The sequence below is a fragment of the Patagioenas fasciata genome, chromosome 1, assembly GCF_037038585.1.
Source record: "Patagioenas fasciata isolate bPatFas1 chromosome 1, bPatFas1.hap1, whole genome shotgun sequence".
Lineage (NCBI taxonomy): Eukaryota > Metazoa > Chordata > Aves > Columbiformes > Columbidae > Patagioenas > Patagioenas fasciata.
In genome coordinates, this window is record NC_092520.1 from 187,032,299 (window position 1) to 187,050,821 (window position 18,523).

Genomic DNA, 18,523 nt, shown 5'->3' on the forward strand with positions numbered 1-18,523 from the left:
ATCAAAATTATAGAGTGAAAAAATACAGGGCTGCATAAGCAAAGCCATTCTGAGTTGTCTGACAGTTCTGAGCAGCTGTTCATTGAATTTGGACTCATGCATTGACAATTCCTTTATTTATATTCCAAGTTTATCATTTAAAAAATGTTGCCAAATGCCACTTATATTCAAGTACACACTTTTTTGTCTGTGAAGTAACACGAATCTTTTGGAAACAAAAATACGGAAGGAAATGAGGACCTAGAGCAAGAAAGTTGCCAAGAAAAAAAGTGTTGCAAGTGTCCAAACCATAGATTACAAGAGAACCAGTTCAATGAACATTTTTTCCCTGTACAAATATTTGTTTAATCTTCCATCAAGTTCTTTTCTATATTATTCCCATTTTCTATAAACTGCATTTTGCATGCTTTAAAGGTGATTACACAGGAAACAAAATCATATTTTAGAATCTCTGAGAGGCAGGATTAATGAGTGGCTTAACCTCAGTTTCTTCGAATGGGCATTTATTGATCCTCACAATAACGTAAAGAAGTGAATGATGGAGAATTCACTTTGTCTAGCTCACTTCTCTGCTGTGGTGGACTCAAAAGGATTGAGGCTAATGGTAGTGAGACTGTGAAAGTAATATATGAGACCAAAGAAACTTGTGTCATTTAACATGCCAGGCATTCTTTGTTTCCTCTTACAAACTTACCTTTGCAGTTTGCAACTCTAGGTACACAAAGGCTATTTTAAAATGCAGAATTTTAATAAATTCACACACTAAACTTATGTGCTCACTTTACAAGGTCAAAAGCGTTTTATTTTCACTAACTCAGCTTGACTGTGTTGGACATTTAAAATTCAATGTATGTTTTTTCCACCAAATCTAGTACATAAGCATCAGCAATAATGATTTGGAAGCCACAGTTTCAGCTGTTATTCCTAATGTGACTATAGCTATAGAATCTAGGTGGAGTACTGATAGCCTTGTTAAAGATTCATGCAGTGCCTGGGACACAGCTCTGTTCTGTAGCTACATCAGTGCTGCTGGGCTGACAAATACAACATTGTTTGTCTCCCTGTGCTGTGACTCACAAGCACATCTCACAGTAACAAGTGTTCTTTCATAAAATAAGTTTCTGAGCACTGCAGGATGCAACAATAATTTGTGAAATAAAAATAACATCAAATGAAAAATTAACATTTAAACAAACCATCTGTAAATCTCATTCTCATTTAGCTTGGTTTACTGTGGAATTAGTAATTACAATATCCAAGATCAAACTGCTTTGAAAACACTGATGCAAACTTCAATTTATGCTGCTATGTCTTAATGTGAACTGTAACAATTCAAGAATTATTCAATCACTATTCACTATGTGATCTTATTTGTCCTAATTTTATACAAGTCAACATCCTAGCTCTTGGAAAGGATCCTAATTTACACAGGTGTGAGAACAGTAGTGGGCCCTTCTGTGCTAACATTGCAGGTGCAAATTCTGCGCTATGTCATGACACACAGTGCCCTGCTGACCACGTGACTACATCATGTGTGAGACATCACAGCTAATATTTCCAAAAGCAGCTCCTGTGCTCATCAAAGATGCCTGGTCCATATTCGATTTCAGCTGAGCACCCGAAATCACAAAGCACCTTCACAAATGTGCCAAATGTTATTCCTCTTTACTGACATTTCACTTGCCAGATGCCCTATCATTTTTTCCCACTGGCCAGCTTAAAGTCACCTCTTGACCTGACAGCTTGCTGGAAGAGCTTGTGCTGCAGCATGTCTAAGCCACCATGGAAGAAATGTAGATTCACTAAAGAAATACATCCATCCAAGCAAAATCTTTGCTTCTCATTCTGCTTGTTGTTTCTCGGCTACCTTTTGAGCAACTGCAAAGAAAGAAATGAGCATTACAAAGTATATTTAGTCCAAACTACAGGTCCAATATGTCCAGAACTGATTTAAATCCCAAGGGGAAGATTCTGCTATATTCACAGAGTTCTGCTCTGCTCTTAGATCCTGCAAGATCTCGTTGCTAACAATGCGTGTGAAGAACAAAGGAAATCCACACAGACCTTTCATGTGAGATATGCTAGGATATACGCTTGAGGACATAAAGCTGGGCTTTGGTGAAGGAAGCCATAATAATAAAGACTTCAAACAGCACACTGAACCTCAGCATCTCCCCATCCACAGTCTGTGGAAGGCAGGGGCTGATGCCATGCTGCTACTGGCAAATGTATTTCCCATCACGTGGGCCCACATTGCTCCAGCTGCGTGCAGGCCTTAGGCTGAACTGCAACCACCATCACCACCGCACATGGCTGATCCTCCACACCTACTTCTGACCCTTAAGAAGCTGTTTTGGTCAGAGCTAGATGCAGCCACATGTGGTGCCACGGGCTGCGTGTCAACAGGCAGCAGCATCACTGCCAAGAGCTCATAGAACTCACTCTCAGACGGCCAGAGATGTTCTGTAAGATCATGCATGTAGGGAAAGGCTATCGGAGGCCATAGAGAGGTGGGTAAGGCACATACTGTGACTCAGTACTCAGTGCAGCAACTGCACATGGATCTTAACTTGTTTTAACTTCATTTTTTCCCCATTTTATCCTTTGAGACTCTGAGATCAGCTTTATTTTGGGGCTGTCTCAGAATGGTCTGTCTCACACTTAGTGGAGTCATGTTTTGACTGGCGAAAGCTGTGTCCATATAGTTAAGCTGGTAATAAACTACTAACTTAGAGTGTTTTTCCCAGTTAAAATAAAATCCACATTTTTTTTACAGAAATAAAAATGTCTTGCAACTTCCTAATCACAGCTTTAAATGCCAAATTCTTTCAAAAATCATTATAAGCTAGCTAAAGAGAGAAATGAAAAAAATGTTTTATCGTAATTATACAACTATGAAGTTTTCTAATACAGAACTATTTCAGAATTTCCATTTGTTTAAAGTGCCTTGTAGATTTCTCCACAGTTTTTAAATTGCACAAACACCTGTTTGAAATTAGCATACATCCAAACAAGAAAAAAAGGCATGCATTTTTGACAGTGAGAATAATTAACTGCTGGGAAAGACTATCAAAGGATATGATACATTCTCATTCACCCTCTTTAAAACCTGCCTCTTTCACAGGCAGGTCTGTTTTTAAAAGACACCATCCCTTATCCTGGGATCATTTATTTGAAGTTCCACTACCTGTGCTATGCAGGAGATCATAATAATGATGGTCATTTTTTGCCAGAGATGTCAAAGAACATTTTGGCTCCTGGGACACTCACGTAGCAAGTCCCTGAGCTCTGACTCCTGTCAGCTGCCACCAGCCTGTAATCCCTCTTTCCTGCAGATAAAACAGCCAGCAAGTTTCAGATATATTAGTCCCCATTTGGTCTGCAACTGTCACGTTGCCCCTAGTACAGCCCTCCACCTGGCCTGGAAATCTCTTTACTTGTTAGAATAAGAATAATATAGTAATTGCTCTGAAAATGTTTTATAAAAGAAAAAGTTATCCCACATATTTTTATTAAGATGTAAGAGCCCAATTAGGAGGTGTTTTAGCCATCTTTCATTGATTTCACTACCCCAATACCTTTAAAAACACAGCTGTTTCTTCTTAGACTTAAATATTTGGACCTTCTTGCACCAAGAGTTGTTCAAATACTGAATTAAATGTTGTCCCAGCCCTGAATAACTTACATACCTGCTACAAAGCAGTGAGCCAAATTCCACTCCAGTGCAGAATTTTCCCCATTTCTGCCCTGAGTATTCCATCCCCTACTGCTCTGTCTGGGACTGATGACTAGACCTGCCTCGCACCTCAATAACCAGAGGAACCGGGAGCCTAGAGGATGTCCCGGCACTCACTAAAGGACAGAGCCAGTTGCTTGAGGGTTCATCACCTAAATCCAGCCTATCTTATTCCCAGCCTCCAGGAACTGGATGAGTATAGATCCTAAGCAAAGGAGTTATTGCTGGTCTAAACAGTACTTATAAGTCAGGTAGCACAAGGGGACAAAGGGACTGTGCCACAATGGCTTCTTTCTGCTTCCTCTCTATCCTCTCTTCTGCTTTCTTCTCATTCCACAGCTCAGTGGAGGCAACTGCAGCTCCCAGGCAGCAGGCAGGATCCTCAGAAACTCTCCTTGCCGTATCTGTAATTTTATTCAGCATTTTTAATTTCCCCTCAGTTTCAACGGACGAACATGTAGCTGTGGTCTCAAGTATGTTGTTATGAGAAAATATTCAGCCCCAAATACGTAGTCTTCATAATACAGAGCATAACTAATAATAGCAAGGAGGTGGTGTTAATACGGTGCAAGGAAATAGATTTTCACTGTAACAAAGACTGCAGCCAAAATTACCCCAAAAGTCATGCAGTATGATTTGTTAGACCTTCCAGTCACTCTCAGGCAACACAGAACTACTCCACAGGTTGTGTCCTGCGCATGTAGTTTTTAAATAAGCATTTTTTGTCAGTGCTGTCCAATGCTCAGATTTTTACTGAATGATTTTCCACTAATACTTTGAGAGAATTAATTCTAAGTATCACTGTGAAATTTTCATCAATTTCTTGAAATTGCAATTGTATAATTGCAAAGCAACATGGTAAAACTTATAGTTTGTACATTTTTTAAATGTAGAAGTCAATAAGAGCAAATCCGTGTAAAAAAATTGTCTAAAGTTCAGGCATTCCAGATTGGAATTTGTAGAATAATTCACTTGGCATGATTTTAAGCCTCTTTGGCCACCTTCAGTTCCCCGGCACCTTCACCATTAGCCAGTCAATATATAAGTTATTTCTTCCTTTACTCCAAGCGGATGTGGGCTCATTGTGCCAAAATTTGCACCAACCAAAGACCATTTCCACATCTCAGTAGTTCAAAGTAGTTCATCCCAGGGAGAGGTCACCAGTCACGCTTGGCAGTATGCTTGACCATTTTTGCCCAGAAGAGCAGCCCTGTGCTGACCCAGTGTATGAGCTGACCAAGCCCCTCCTGCCTGCAATGTACCATTTAGAGATATCTACAGTCACAGCTCAGCTTCTGCAGGAGCCTTCATGCCAAGAGGAGGAATTATAGCATGACTAATAAACAGCTTTGCCTTTGATGACAAATAGAAGGGAAAATATTGTGAACACAACAAGGTAGGTACTGGAAGGAGGACCGCAATTTTAATGTTGTGGTTAGAGGGGTTCTCCCTGAAATCTTCAGGATCTGTAATACTGGAAGAGTTTCCTTCCCTTTAGAGAAGAAGCCATTCAACAGACATGGCAGGGTCAGGAGTTTGACTTCTCTGCTTTTGCAGTCACTTCTGTCTAGACTCACCATAGCAGAGCTCTATCTGCTTGACCGCCAGCACCAGCCCATCTGGCACCTGTCCATTTTGGGCCATGATTTGCTTACCACTAATGTAATGGTAATTAATTAATTAATCCTAAGGGGTTTATTCACGAATGAATAAAGTATCTGCCATATCTTTGTATAAATATGCCTTTGTGCTAAGCAGATGTAAGAAAAGCCAAATGAAGTCTCCATAATGTCAAACTGAATGGGAGTGCTTGTGGAATATGAACATTTAAAAGGACCTAAGTATTAAAGAACTGAGTACCTGAAAAGGAAGCTCTCTTAATTACAGCCATGATGTTGAGACAGAAACAAGGTAGTTATTGAACGGGAACTGCAAGGCTTTATTGCTAATTTAATTAAGAGCAACATTAAAATTCTATGGCAAAATCTTGTCTGTTCTCATGCACCAAGGCTGAATAATACTAGCCTATATTCAATAAAGGTCTCAGGTGCCTGCAACAAGAATTAGGTGGAGCTGAGTTATGTAAAGTCAAAGTCATAATCCAGTGACCCATGATGGCTTTCCATTGTAAGCCTGGGTCCACAGTGTGCCCCAAGTTATGGTTTCCTCGTTATTCTCATCAGGAGATCTGACATTAGCCCTGGTGTCCCTTCCTCTCAGTGATGCCAGAGAAGAAAACATAGATGTGCAGAGGAGTGGTGGGGCAGCCCAGTCTTCCCCAGCCTCAATTTCTGACCAGGAAGCTCTCTGGGGGTAAGACTTTCCAGAGTATTGGCATCTCTTTCCCATTGTGTATACTTGGCCATGGCTTCTACCTAATTCTGGATTTATTTAAGCTCACCAGGTGAATTTCTGTTCAAAAGAGAGGTGAGTCCATAGTCAGTAGGTTTTTGAGATGCCTTTCTGAAACAACTCATTTTCCGTTGTATTGGATAACAAGCACAGAAGCCTCACTCAGGGCTCTGGGTTGCACTCCCAGCTGGTGGGCACCTGAGCCCTCCCCTGGGTCAAGCCCTGTGAACTGTGAAGAAAACTTGTCCACAACAGTATGGACTGGCTTAAATATCTCACAGGACAAATAAACATCAAAATTGTGATGCCTAGTGCATTACAAAAAATGTAGCTTTTTATCGACACAATAGAACATGGTTTAGCACTTGTTTATTAAAAAGTCAATTAATGAGATTACAGTTGTCATTAATCTAATTTATAATCAATGTTTATTGAATGTGTATGTCCTTGACTTTTGTAGAATTAAAAGGAAAGTACACGGCAAGTCATGCTATTGCCTTATGCAGTATCAGACAACACACTTTTGAAAAATCACAATATTTGCTTCTCACTTGATATGTCTACACTAAAAGATGATGTACAGCTGCAGGTGTATGTCTGTCCAGATCAGCTAGTCTAAAAGGTCGCAGCCACAGTTGCTAGTGTTGAGTTTCTTGAACTTTACGTCTTGCAATGTTTGATAAGTACAAGATAATAACAGCTTCTTTAAACATTTCTTCATGCCAAATTATATATCGTGTAATGAATAAGACAGTGTGCTCCTGTATGTGCAGTTCACCATAATCTTTTAGCATAAGATTGATGGCAAGTGTTTACGCTCTGGTACATAATTGGCTTAAGCAATTAATAATGATCACACGAGCGAGTGTGTGTGAAACATGGAAGCAGAATACCAGAAAAGCCGCTGTTAGCACGTCCCAACCACGTCATCCAAATACTCTGCATTTACAGCACCCTGCAAGAATAACAGGGGCATTGCCTTTGCACCCAGGAACAAAGCCTTCATTAATTTGCTTTCTATTACTGATTATTTTGTTATTACTAATATACAAGGAGGGAAATGAAAAAGCTTGTCTGGATTTGTGTTCTTTCCTGGAGTGCAGCATGTCTTAGAGAACAATGATGTGTTGATCACAAGTTCAACCTGACTCAGAAGAAGGTAATTCTCCAGTTTCTGAATCTCTTACCTACTATGGAACAATGCAGACACATGCTTGCTTCTTACTTTGTCTCTCTCTTTTCCAGTTCTGTCTCTTCTTTTCTTCCCTCTGTTTCATCGGTTTTATTAGTTATTCTACCATAATTCTACAAAAATACCACATTATATGAAAGGATTAGACACTAAAATTACATCACAAAATTGCATAAAAGTTCTAGTTAGTACTTAAAAGGTCCTTTTATTAAGCAAATACTTTGCTATGGATAAATCAGTAGTTTATCAACCAGTATTTTTCTTTCACACATAATCTCTCATAAAAGCCTGACTTCTGTCCCTCATAACATGAAATAATGATGGGTACAAGCCAAGTGCCCCTGTGACTGCTGCATTTCCCAGAGGTTTGTCTAATTCTGAGGATGGTAAAGACATTGCCTGCCATATCTAACTGCCCAAGCTATTCAACAACCAAGATTATTCAAGGAGGTAAGAAAGCTACACAAGAGGTCTCCTACCCTTGTCATCTATCAGTCATGGATCTTGGCTCATTCATAGTGCGGAGGGACAGACGGGCATGTAGTTTATACGAAGACATAAGGACTTTCCCCCAAACAAGTCACTGTTGTATTTAAAGAGTTCAGGCTACTCCTAAGTATCCCTGATTGCCCTGGGAGTTGAAAGTATCCATCCGTAATACAAAGGCCTTAATTAGTAAGCTGGCTCTTTCACTCTCTGTCACTTGGCAGTTCTCATTTCCTCTTCAAAGACACCAAGTATGGCAGTATGGAGCTGTCTTGTCTTCCCTGGAGAAGGCAGTGCCAGGAGCACAAGCAGTTGGCACACTCAGCCCCAGAAAGATCCCCTAGTGGAAAGGAGAATAAATTTCCAAATAAATACAACCAATATAGTGGTTCATCTATGTCCTGTGATCTCCCTGCCATCACACATATGCAAGGCACGCTCATGTACTGTGGTCCCAGGAAATCCAAATGTCCTCCTGCAGCCATCTAGTCTAAAAAGAACTTAAAGAAGCTCCTACATGTCTCTGAGCTACACTAGGCACCACAGGCATGGTGGGAGCTTAACTATCTACATATATTTTTTTATTTCTGCACCAATAACTGCAGGCTGACATGTACTCTTGTTTTGTCTTGATGCACATGCCATTGGGGACTGACCTGTATTAATGGCCACAAGGCAGATTCATGGCTCCAACCAGAAGCTGTCTCTCCCTGGAGGGCTATAGCATCCTGAGAAGGAGTGCATGTTTCTGGTCCTCAGAGCAATGCTCCAATCTTGAATCATTGAATATTAAGGTCAAGGGCAGGATATTCTCCACTATAATTCAATTAAGTGGTATTTGATAAGTTACAAAAAGAAGTTAGCATATACTTTAATTTTTACTACTTTATGTAGCTAATACGGTATTTGTGTTATCATCTGTCCAATCTACTCAGAACTTATTAAACTTTCACTTCTCTAGAGAAGGCTGTTCAGAAACTTTCCAATTAACCATTCTGTTTATTATTTCTCCATTTACCCTTGAAATCTAGTTCTCACCTTTCCACCCACTTGTCCTAGTGCCACCCACACACATATGCACACACATATCTCATGCGTACCACCAAGTCATACATATCTCCCTTGTTAAATGATTCAGCTCCCCTAGTTCATACCTCCTCAGAATGCAGAAATTATCAATTCCATGTCAACCTACCCACACCGTTTCATAAATATTATCCTCACTTGGCCATATGTAGCTTTGGTCAAATAATCTCCACTGATACCCAAAGAAGACCTGAGCTCTGGATTACCATCTCAACCCTGAAGTGCAACTCTGAACCTCAGAAGCATCAAGACCTCTTAGATCAGTCCCATCACTATCCATGTACCTCTATGGCTTCCTTTGCAGACAGTGCTCTCAGAAGAGCTGCAAGTCTTCAAAAGCTCAGCTGAGATTCAAAAAAGAAAATAGTTGTCTGACGTGAGACTGTGCTGGGATTTAAGCACCTTTCTAGGTCTAAGACAGAAATCCACAAATTCCACGTATCTTTAGACATTTACACATTTTGCCAATCCAGTTCCTTGGCCCAGTCTATGTAACCGAGCAGAGCAATCCTGATGGTGCTTGATCAGTAGGTGTCTGACCTAAAAGTACAGTTACAAGATCAAGTTCCTCAAAAAGCACAGTGGGCTCAGCCATGGGAGATGTTACCCTTTTTCTTATGACACCTTAATGGCTAGAACAATTCTTCAGTCCTGGTTCATGAGGCATTGGTGTAGGCCTGGAAGAGTGACTTTATAGACTAAGCTGACCTCACTGAGAAGACATGAAGCTCTTGGTGTCAGTTTCGTGTTTTATCTAAGTAGAATTTCACATAAAGTACACAAGTCCCAATCTATGCTTTAAAGAGTTAAACTTGTCCTTTCTTCAGTGCCAAAAAGCTGGGATTGTCTTCTGCGAAGTGTTCTGTTTCTGAAAGCAGCAGATTAGGTTCCTCAGTGCACAAGAGAGCTGCAGAATATGAAACCTGACTTGATAAAAACGTGTCCCTGCAACCCAGCATTAAGTGTTTAATTTCTGTGACAGGGGAAGGGTATAGAACCCAACTCAGCCATTGGGGTTTCCTATTAGAAAACTTTGGCAGGTCCATATTCAACACACTGTCTCTTTCAATTCTCATTCACAAGTCAGATGACTAGAGAGTTGAAGTGTTTTATTCAGAGGTGCCACTAAACACCTAAAATTTAGTATAGTGACTCCAAACGTTACCATATTATCCTACCTTTAGGGATCTCGTTCATACTCCGTCATCCTAATTTTTCATTTCCAATGCTAAATAGACCTTTAAAGCCTGTAGCCTGTTTCTGTAGCCTATCTACTGTCAAGACAAAAGTCACTAATGGATAAGAAGCAACAAAAAGTTGATAACAACAAATATTTGAAGCGTTAATGATGTGGTCTGTTGTCGCTAACTCCTAGCAAGGTATCTGGGTACAGAACTTCCTCCCACTCCTCTCCCTGTTGCCACAAATTTAGGTTTTATTACATTCAACAGATTACAGATGCCACAATATGAAAACTAATGTAATTATTGCAATTACAGTTCAGATCATAGCCATGGGACACATCTCTCATGGTATGGGATGTGCATACCTCATATAACTGTAGTAATGCAAGCAAACCCACTATATTAATTTTAATCTCTGTATTATATCTGAGTTGAGCCTTTCATGACCATGGGCCTGCCACACAGGATCATACCTTCTTTCTGTTGCACAGCCTAAAGAAATAACTAGAAACTACTAGGAATGAAAGTATTAGCTAGAAATGTTATTGAGGCCTAGTAGGCAGCTAAATATGAATCATTGCAAAAATGCAACACATCACTCATTACCTTTTACTTGTAAGTAAAAGCCGAATATTTTGCCAATGTTTTAAATGTGTTGTTTTCATACTATAAACAGAAGTAAGAGGATTTTTAAAAGATAGTTTATCAAATGATCAACAAAAAAGATAAAATTATTTGCTTTGTTGTTTTAAGTATATAAATACTTAAAAGTTCGGGCACCTGTGTTCGCAGATCAGTCTAGAGTCCTATTTTGCAACCATAAGGTACGATATGCTAGCTAAATAACTTAAATATAGAACATAAAATCCCATTCCAAATCTGAGAAATGCTAACAGTATTCCACTTGTATGTAGATGAAATATGTTTATTCTAATATTCAAATATTTACCCTAAATTCCAACTTTGAATGACTGTACGTGTTAAAATGACAGCCCCAGATGTTTAACCTGTTGGACACAGGAATACAGCTGTTTGAAGGTAGATTTCTGTAGAAAATCAAGTAACTTAACTAAATTTTAGTTGATATTTAGCAACAGGTTTAAGTATATTATGACACACACTAAAAGCCCACTAATTTTTAATGAATGTCTGTATTAATAGATCCTCTCTATTTATCCTCTGCATTCTTTTTGCAGGTCATATTGACTCTCCTGGGCAATCTGTAACATTTTTCTGCCATTCTCGAGAGGCTAATTCAATCCAATGACTTTCTTTCACCCATAGTCCTGGGCCCATCAATTATCCCTGACCCCTTTTCTTGCTCTCCAAATCAGCTCAGCTAGATCTTTAAAAACCAACCAAATGTTTTGGCTTGAAATAAATAAGGGAAACCACTTCCAACTTGCACATTGCATACAGAGGACCACCATACAAAGGTTCTCATGGCTCCAGGATAAAACAAGAGAACAACAAAAGATTCCTCAAAGCACACATTTCCTGGAGTCCCCAAGATTCAATTAAGAATGCAACCAGGCTTTCCCACTTCTGTGGTGGCTGAACTGCTAAGCTCTGCTTGCAATAAGGCAATAAGGAACCCACCTGCACACAGAGGTCCTTGCAAGCCCTGGGGACCAGAATGCTCCTGACAACAACAGTAGCCTAATGATTAAACTACATCCTGCTGGATGGAAGAGCCAGGTTTGGTAAAGTTGAAGATATTCAAACATGGGTTCGAATCTTGTGGTTTAGCAGATAGAACATTTACCTAAGAGGACAGGAACCTGGTTTTTGGTCCTTGCTCTGAATTTTATGAATTTTGCTTTAATAAGGTAAATTAGATTGAAGAAGGTTTTGAATTGAAAACCAAATCTAAATATTCCTCTTACTGGCATGGTGTTTTTAACTATTAGACTAAAATGTGTCTCATGTGCTTGTTCTCTCTGGCCCCAGGAGTTTGGTACCTGACTGTATGTTGACAATTTCAGTAGGACATATGCAGGGTGCTGTCTTCACTTTTTTAGCTCTCCAACTGAGGACCTTGATCCTGTCAGAATATATCAGACACTACTCAAGAGCTCATGCTGTACTGGGAAGCAAAGCAATATGTGACATCTCTGTCCCAGTGAAGCTGAAATTTTGAACCACTTAGACCAGGGACTTGTCACACTCTAGAGAGTGAACCACCAACAGTAAGGGAATGTCATGCTTTTTTTGAAAAGTGCCTATAAGCATCAAGAAAAGGCTAGGTTCTTTTAGCATTTGTGGTCTTCAGGTAAAGAAGGGCTTGTGATCACGGTTTTGGACTTACACAGATTCAACATCAATCCTACTTTAAGTCTAAGCCTAAGCTTTTTATTGGATCTAGCTCCTAATGCCTATTGAATTAATTTCTTTATCTCAATTAATATTTAGCTCCTACACACCTTTGAACATCTGGACCAGTACCACAGTATCATTCTGTGTCACTCCTGAATGTCTCTAGCCCAATACTGTCATTCATTTATGGATTGCTGTCAGAAGTTGTCAGGGTATCCAGCCAACAGCATGCACACCAGCAATAGAACACCCACACATTTGCTCACTCTGCTGAATGCACTGCTCCCAGTGTGCTCCACAGTACTGTCCCCCTGGAGAACATAAATGCCAAGATACGTCGTGTATCAGAGTTCCCTAACATCCTGAAACATGTAAATAAATTTTAGAACTATTGTAAAAGATTTATTTCAGAGCTAAGCAAAGAACTAAAAAACTTCACTATTATGTAGCTTCAGCTATATGTTGCAACTAAAACTTTCACAGTTGATGTGGTATTTCACAGTGGCAGTGAAACAAATATAGCTTAAAACAACACTTTTTCCTTCTTAAATTCTAGGCTGTCAGTAACATTATGTAGCCTTGGTGTTTCTTTCAACAGACTACCTACGATGGCATTTGTGACTATCACTCAGAATATTGCTGAAATGCAACATAATCTATCTATTCTTTTCTTTCTGGACAAACTTTGTGCATGACCCAGCTTGGGAGACCCACGATGATGGAGCATCAGAGCCACCTGTGTGCCTGCCCTGTGGGACTCTTGTGTGGAATCATCCTGGGCTCTCCTGCGGGAAGATACCAGGCTTTCCTGCTTCACCCAAACCACACAAAGTAGCCTTACTGGAAGTCTGGGCTATTCCCTGTATTTTCTCCTGGTGTTTGATTAGCCTCAGGTAACAAGCCATGGAAAAATGCAGTAAACCTAATTCAGACATGCTCAACACAGTCATGGCACTCCTTTGTAAAATTTATTTAATGCTTTGTAGATATGCTTAAGCAACACGATGAAAAAATGTGATTCAAAGGCTTTGTCTGTAATAACAATCCAGTGAAGTTCTCAGTCATGTTACACAGTCCTCATTTACAAAACCAAAAACATTTGCGCATGTGAGTGAATGGTAAGAAGCCTGTGGCTGTGGCCTTCAATCTCTTCAGGGTAGAAACAGCGTATCTATTCTGCTATGCAGTCACATCCTGAAAGTTACATGATGTTACCAAAGTCAAAGCCTTACATTTTTCAAACAGTGATACAGCTGGAGCTCTAAGTCAAAACAATGAAATATAAATTTGGAAAAAAAATGTTAACCTATCAACAGATGTCATACTTCTTAGAGCATTGGCTAATTACACTAGCAGATTATCAACTGAAATGTCAATATCAAAATACTGACTTCGTTTTTATACTGTTCCTTGTGTTATGTATGACACAAAACCTTAGAAAAAAAATCCCAGAGAAATATGAAGCTTTACTGCAATAGAAATTAATGCAAGAAAATGGTGGTTTTAAGTACTAAAGAGATATGAAGCATTGTTTCTTCATATCCTGCTAAGGAGCAACAGCTGTACCGGATTTTAACTTGACGTGCTTCAGAACTCATATTCATATAGGTATTTAATGATCCAAACATAATGGTCCTATATAGTATAATTACTTACATGAAGACTCAGCTTCATATGTAATCTTTTAAAAAGATGCTTCAGTGGAAAACTCACTTTGGTTCTAAAAATGAATAAGCTCTTTAACAGTGAAAATGCTTTGGAGGGGTTGGAGACTATTGACCATGGATCTTGAGCACAGTTGACAATAAATGTTATTCCTTCTTGACAGATTCCTTGTTTCTTCCTCCTTCGGAGTATAGCCAATACAAGGAAAACAGGTAGAGTGCAAGACAAACCATCAAATCATAGTGGTAGAGTGTTGCAGCAAATGAAAGAAAGAAGAAGAAATAAAATATTTTGCAAGCAATATGTTTTAAGCCTGGAAGCTCACTAGGTAACTTAAGTGCTTCACTCTTCTGGTTAGAAACATCTGCAGAATCGGAAATGTGCTGGCTTTCCTTCTGTGAGTCATCAAGCCAGTTTAGCGTTTTCTGCTCAGTTATTAAACGGTCAGATTGAGAGCTTCTCCCTCCAGCTTCTTCAGTAGGCTTACTAATTGAAACCTCTGGCCTTGATGACTTCTCTTGTTTGAACTCTGCTTGATGGAAACTTTGACCTATATTCCTTCCTCTTCCTTCTCTAGAAATCTCTATGTCTGAAGCTTCAGGAGAGATGTTTTTATTAATAGATGTCATTTCATTCGGTACACTTAAATTGTATCCTGACTCAGCAGCAACCTTGTCAATGACTTTGAATTCAAAGTGTCTATACAGATGCTCCCTATCTCCTGCCACAGTGGCCCCTTCACCAGATGCCACTGAAGAGCTTTTATAATGGTAACTTGGCACAGCATTTGTACCAGAAGGTGGCATTTTTGTTTCAGCTTCAGCACGTGAATAGGAAAGTGTACCAACACGGCTTTCTTCCCTACAGAGCACTTCTGCTTCCTCACTGTATAGATGCTTCTGGACACTTGGGGGATATTTAGATACTTCTGAATATAAACCTTGCTGCAAATCTGCTTTCTTTTCTGTGCTAGAAGCCTTTACTGCTTCTCCTCCAGGTAGAATATTGCCAATGTCTGGTTGCGCTTTGGCACATTTTTCCCTGCTATTGCGTACAGACATCGTTTCTCCTTGCAGTGTCTCATGTACACGTGCATTATAAATACCTAAAACTGATTCCTTTTCAAATTCGGTGTCATATAATACACCCACTGTGTTGAGTTGACAAAGAGCATAATGTGAACCATCATTTCTCCCTTCATGTGTATCAAATGCTGTTTCCTTTTCCTCTGTGGGCCTGTCACTTAGTGCAGTCTCTTGAGGTAGCTTAGCAATTACTGCTTTTTCACTGGCAGACATTTTTTCTGGAGCACTTTCTGATGTTGTTTTAATTATATAAGCTGTACCTGCCTCCGCTTCCTCTGTGATACCCTTCTCAGAGACAGAAGACTTTTCCTTTGTGGAAGCCGAACCCCAAGCCCCTGTGCTCCCCCTCGCTTCCCACCGAACCTCGCTACCCCATTCGTGCCACCTCTGCTCTGTGGGATTTGCTTCCCTTTCCTTTCCTATCAGTCTTCCTTCGTTTGTGTTGTCTGACTTTCCTCTGTCTTTTAACCTTGTGAATCCTCTGTGTTCCCAAGTGTCTTCAGCTCTCCTTTCATCCCACGGAGAGGATGCCGGGGGATCTGCCTGTGCGGGCCGGGGTGCCTGTTTGTTGTCTTCAGCTGACAGAGGTGTTGTGTTTAACGCTTTGGCGGTGTGTTTTCTCTGTGACTTGAAAGGCTTGGGTGCTTCCTCCTCACCGATTAGTGCTAAGTCTGCTATTTCAATGACTTTCTTCTCCTTACCTGCACCAGTGTTACAGTTCTTTGCTGACACTTCACCAAATCCTTTTTTTTGTGTATATTGGCTTTTTGCAGAATCTATTGAGGCATCATCATGTGCGAAACTGTCAGCATATAAATCTCCTCTTAAATGTACCTGAACTTTGCTTTCAGTCATCTCGATTTTTCCTTCATTTTTGTCAGTGTCTGACAACAATGATTCCAGAGTTTGGTGAGACATTTGTGGTGCCTGGTGCACTGGAGCTGGATTAGCATTGCCATCCAGCGTCCCTGCTACGTGTGCATTTAATTGCATGGATTCATCATGCTCTGGAGAAATGGTTTCTGGTCTCGTTTCACAGGCCCCTTTCAAGGCATCAGCAGCATCCTCACTGATGAATAACCTCTCCATCATCTTACTTCCTGAGGCACTATCTGTTTTACCTTTTGAAATATCTATGTGGCTCTCTCCTTGTCGGCTTGAGACAGTAGTCATAGTATCGATAGCCTCATTCTGTTTTGTCCCAGGAAAATACTTTGCTGATAAAAGGCTTTCACTGGTACCAGTACGATCCAACGACCGCTCACCGCTGTTTATCAAGCCAGCAGCTACTTCCTTTCCTGATGACTGAGTATCATAATCTCTTAGGGAATACTTAACTTTATCTTTTAATTCTCCTCCTGGCTCTCGTGAAGTGTTTTCGGATGAGGAGCTGATGGGCACAGGGTGTCTCAGTAAGTCACTGCTGCTTTCTATACAGGTTAGCTTTTTCTCCAATCTTTCAGTTTCACTTGGAAAATTAACTGGTTCTGTTGTGTATAAATTCCTCTCATCTCTGGAAGAGGTACCTCTAGCTCCTGTGAAGTGCTGATTTAGCTGAAACAATAGAATAGAAAAGAATGATCAAAAAGCACTTTGCAAAAATATGCCAAATTAAGGAGGCAGGATTTTGTTATGGAAAGTTTTGTTTTCAGTAACAAAGCTTTTATGGAAACGTGTTCCAAACCATTTGCAAAATTTGCATTGTATGTATTTTTTAACATAGGTAATGAGCTTTATGGTGGTGCTGAAAGGAGCAGGAAATAAAACAGCATTCAGAACCCTCTCTCTTTATTCATGAGTTCAGTAAGCTGCTAGTGCATTTTATACAAATTAAATCTGAAGAGAATATTCCCTTAAAGGGAGGCTAATTCATTCTCTGCACATTCAGTTCTAGGTTTGGAGAGAGGGAGGCGAGTGGGGGAGGATTGGCACTTAAATTAGGGCATTGATACAGTACATCAAAGCCTGGTAATGTACAGTATTGTCCAGTAAAACAAAGACACATTTCACACTGGCAAATACTGTAAGGATTATCTGTGCTTCATTTCTCCCAGGGACCATTTTATAGACTTCAAACCAGACTGTTTTTTAGACAATCTGGTAAGACATGAGTTGGAAATGAGATTAGCGAAGTAAAAGGCCAGAAACTAATCACTCTCCCTCCTAGCTCCCAAATATGATATTGTATTATTCAGCTATGCCTGCTTGTCATTGCACTCTCTTCTCACTTTAGCACAGTCACACTGATAGCACTGGCTGATCAATTAGAGGCTAGCTTCTCGGGCACCCCTTTATGCGTTTGCACTTGCTGTAGATACCCCATTACAGTTTCTCTTATTAATATGTTTTCTGCAAAGCCTCTGCAAACTATTAATAGTAAAACGTCACTCAAAGAAAAGTGAGGGAACTAATGTCTCTGCAAATTCTGTTTTAATGACCCTCTGCCAACCAGTGCTCAAGTGCATTTGAGTTCTTCAGTGATGCCAACTGTCAGGATTTAACAGCGAGATGCCTGTGTTTTTTTCCCCTCCTCATAACTGACATTTGCATGATCTCAATAATTATATGCAAATCTTACGATTTCCCCTTCTTCTCACATAAGGCTCATGTTACTTGTCAACTGCACAGCTGTCTTGTGAGCCAATGCCTGCGCATTTCAAAGATTTGGTTGTATTTCCATCTATTATAAGCCTTCATTGTTTAATTCATTAAAGGGCACATAGTGCAAATTAACATCTAAATTATAGCTCCCCCTTCATTTATTGTATGGACAATCCTGGCAATTGATAAACAAATGGTTATATTTGATCCTGCTTTTTGTAAAAGGGTGGACTGAGAACAGCAAGGAATTTTAGAGATCTTCCTTTTAATGTTTCACCATTAAAAGAAAAAAAAGGAGACATTGACTTTCAGGCAGTGAAAGGTCCCACAATAGGCAACAATTTTCAACTTTTTTCAAGTAAAAGACAAGAAAAAATTATATTCAAATAAGAGGAATTTATTCTCTATCAATAAGGAAAAAAAAAAAAAAAGAATGGTTCTCATCTTCCTCTCCTGTCTGATTCAGCATTCACATTTTCACAGGTGATAGCTATTATAATCTATGATTATGAATTTATGCACCCAAATGATATGAGCTGAGAACAGACACTGAGAATAATAGATTGCTGTACGTGTCTCATTTATTGCCATTTTTTCTTCCATACTGAAAAATGCAAGCCAAACCTCACACAAACATGCACATGCACAAATCCAAATAGACTGAATGTTCACTGAGTGTGAAATTTATTTTAACAAATTTTATGTCAAATACTGATATAGAATAATCTGCTACTATAAATATAAATATATTTATTTTGCTCATATAGCATGCTACATAGTTTTCCTTTGAAAACCCCCAAAGCAAACAGTACTATAAGTA

General features: G+C 39.6%; 1 protein-coding gene across 1 annotated transcript in view; it reads right to left on the reverse strand.

The window, feature by feature from the left end:
• Nucleotides 1-6,437: 6,437 nt before the first annotated feature.
• The window catches only part of PPP1R3A (protein phosphatase 1 regulatory subunit 3A), a 34,585-nt gene continuing 22,499 nt past the window's right edge, over nt 6,438-18,523 (reverse strand). Inside the window, exon 4 of the mRNA XM_065861086.2 lies at nt 6,438-16,656. Within this exon, the coding sequence (XP_065717158.2) occupies nt 14,164-16,656 (2,493 nt within the window). The 3' untranslated portion in view covers nt 6,438-14,163. The remainder of the gene's footprint in view (nt 16,657-18,523) is intronic.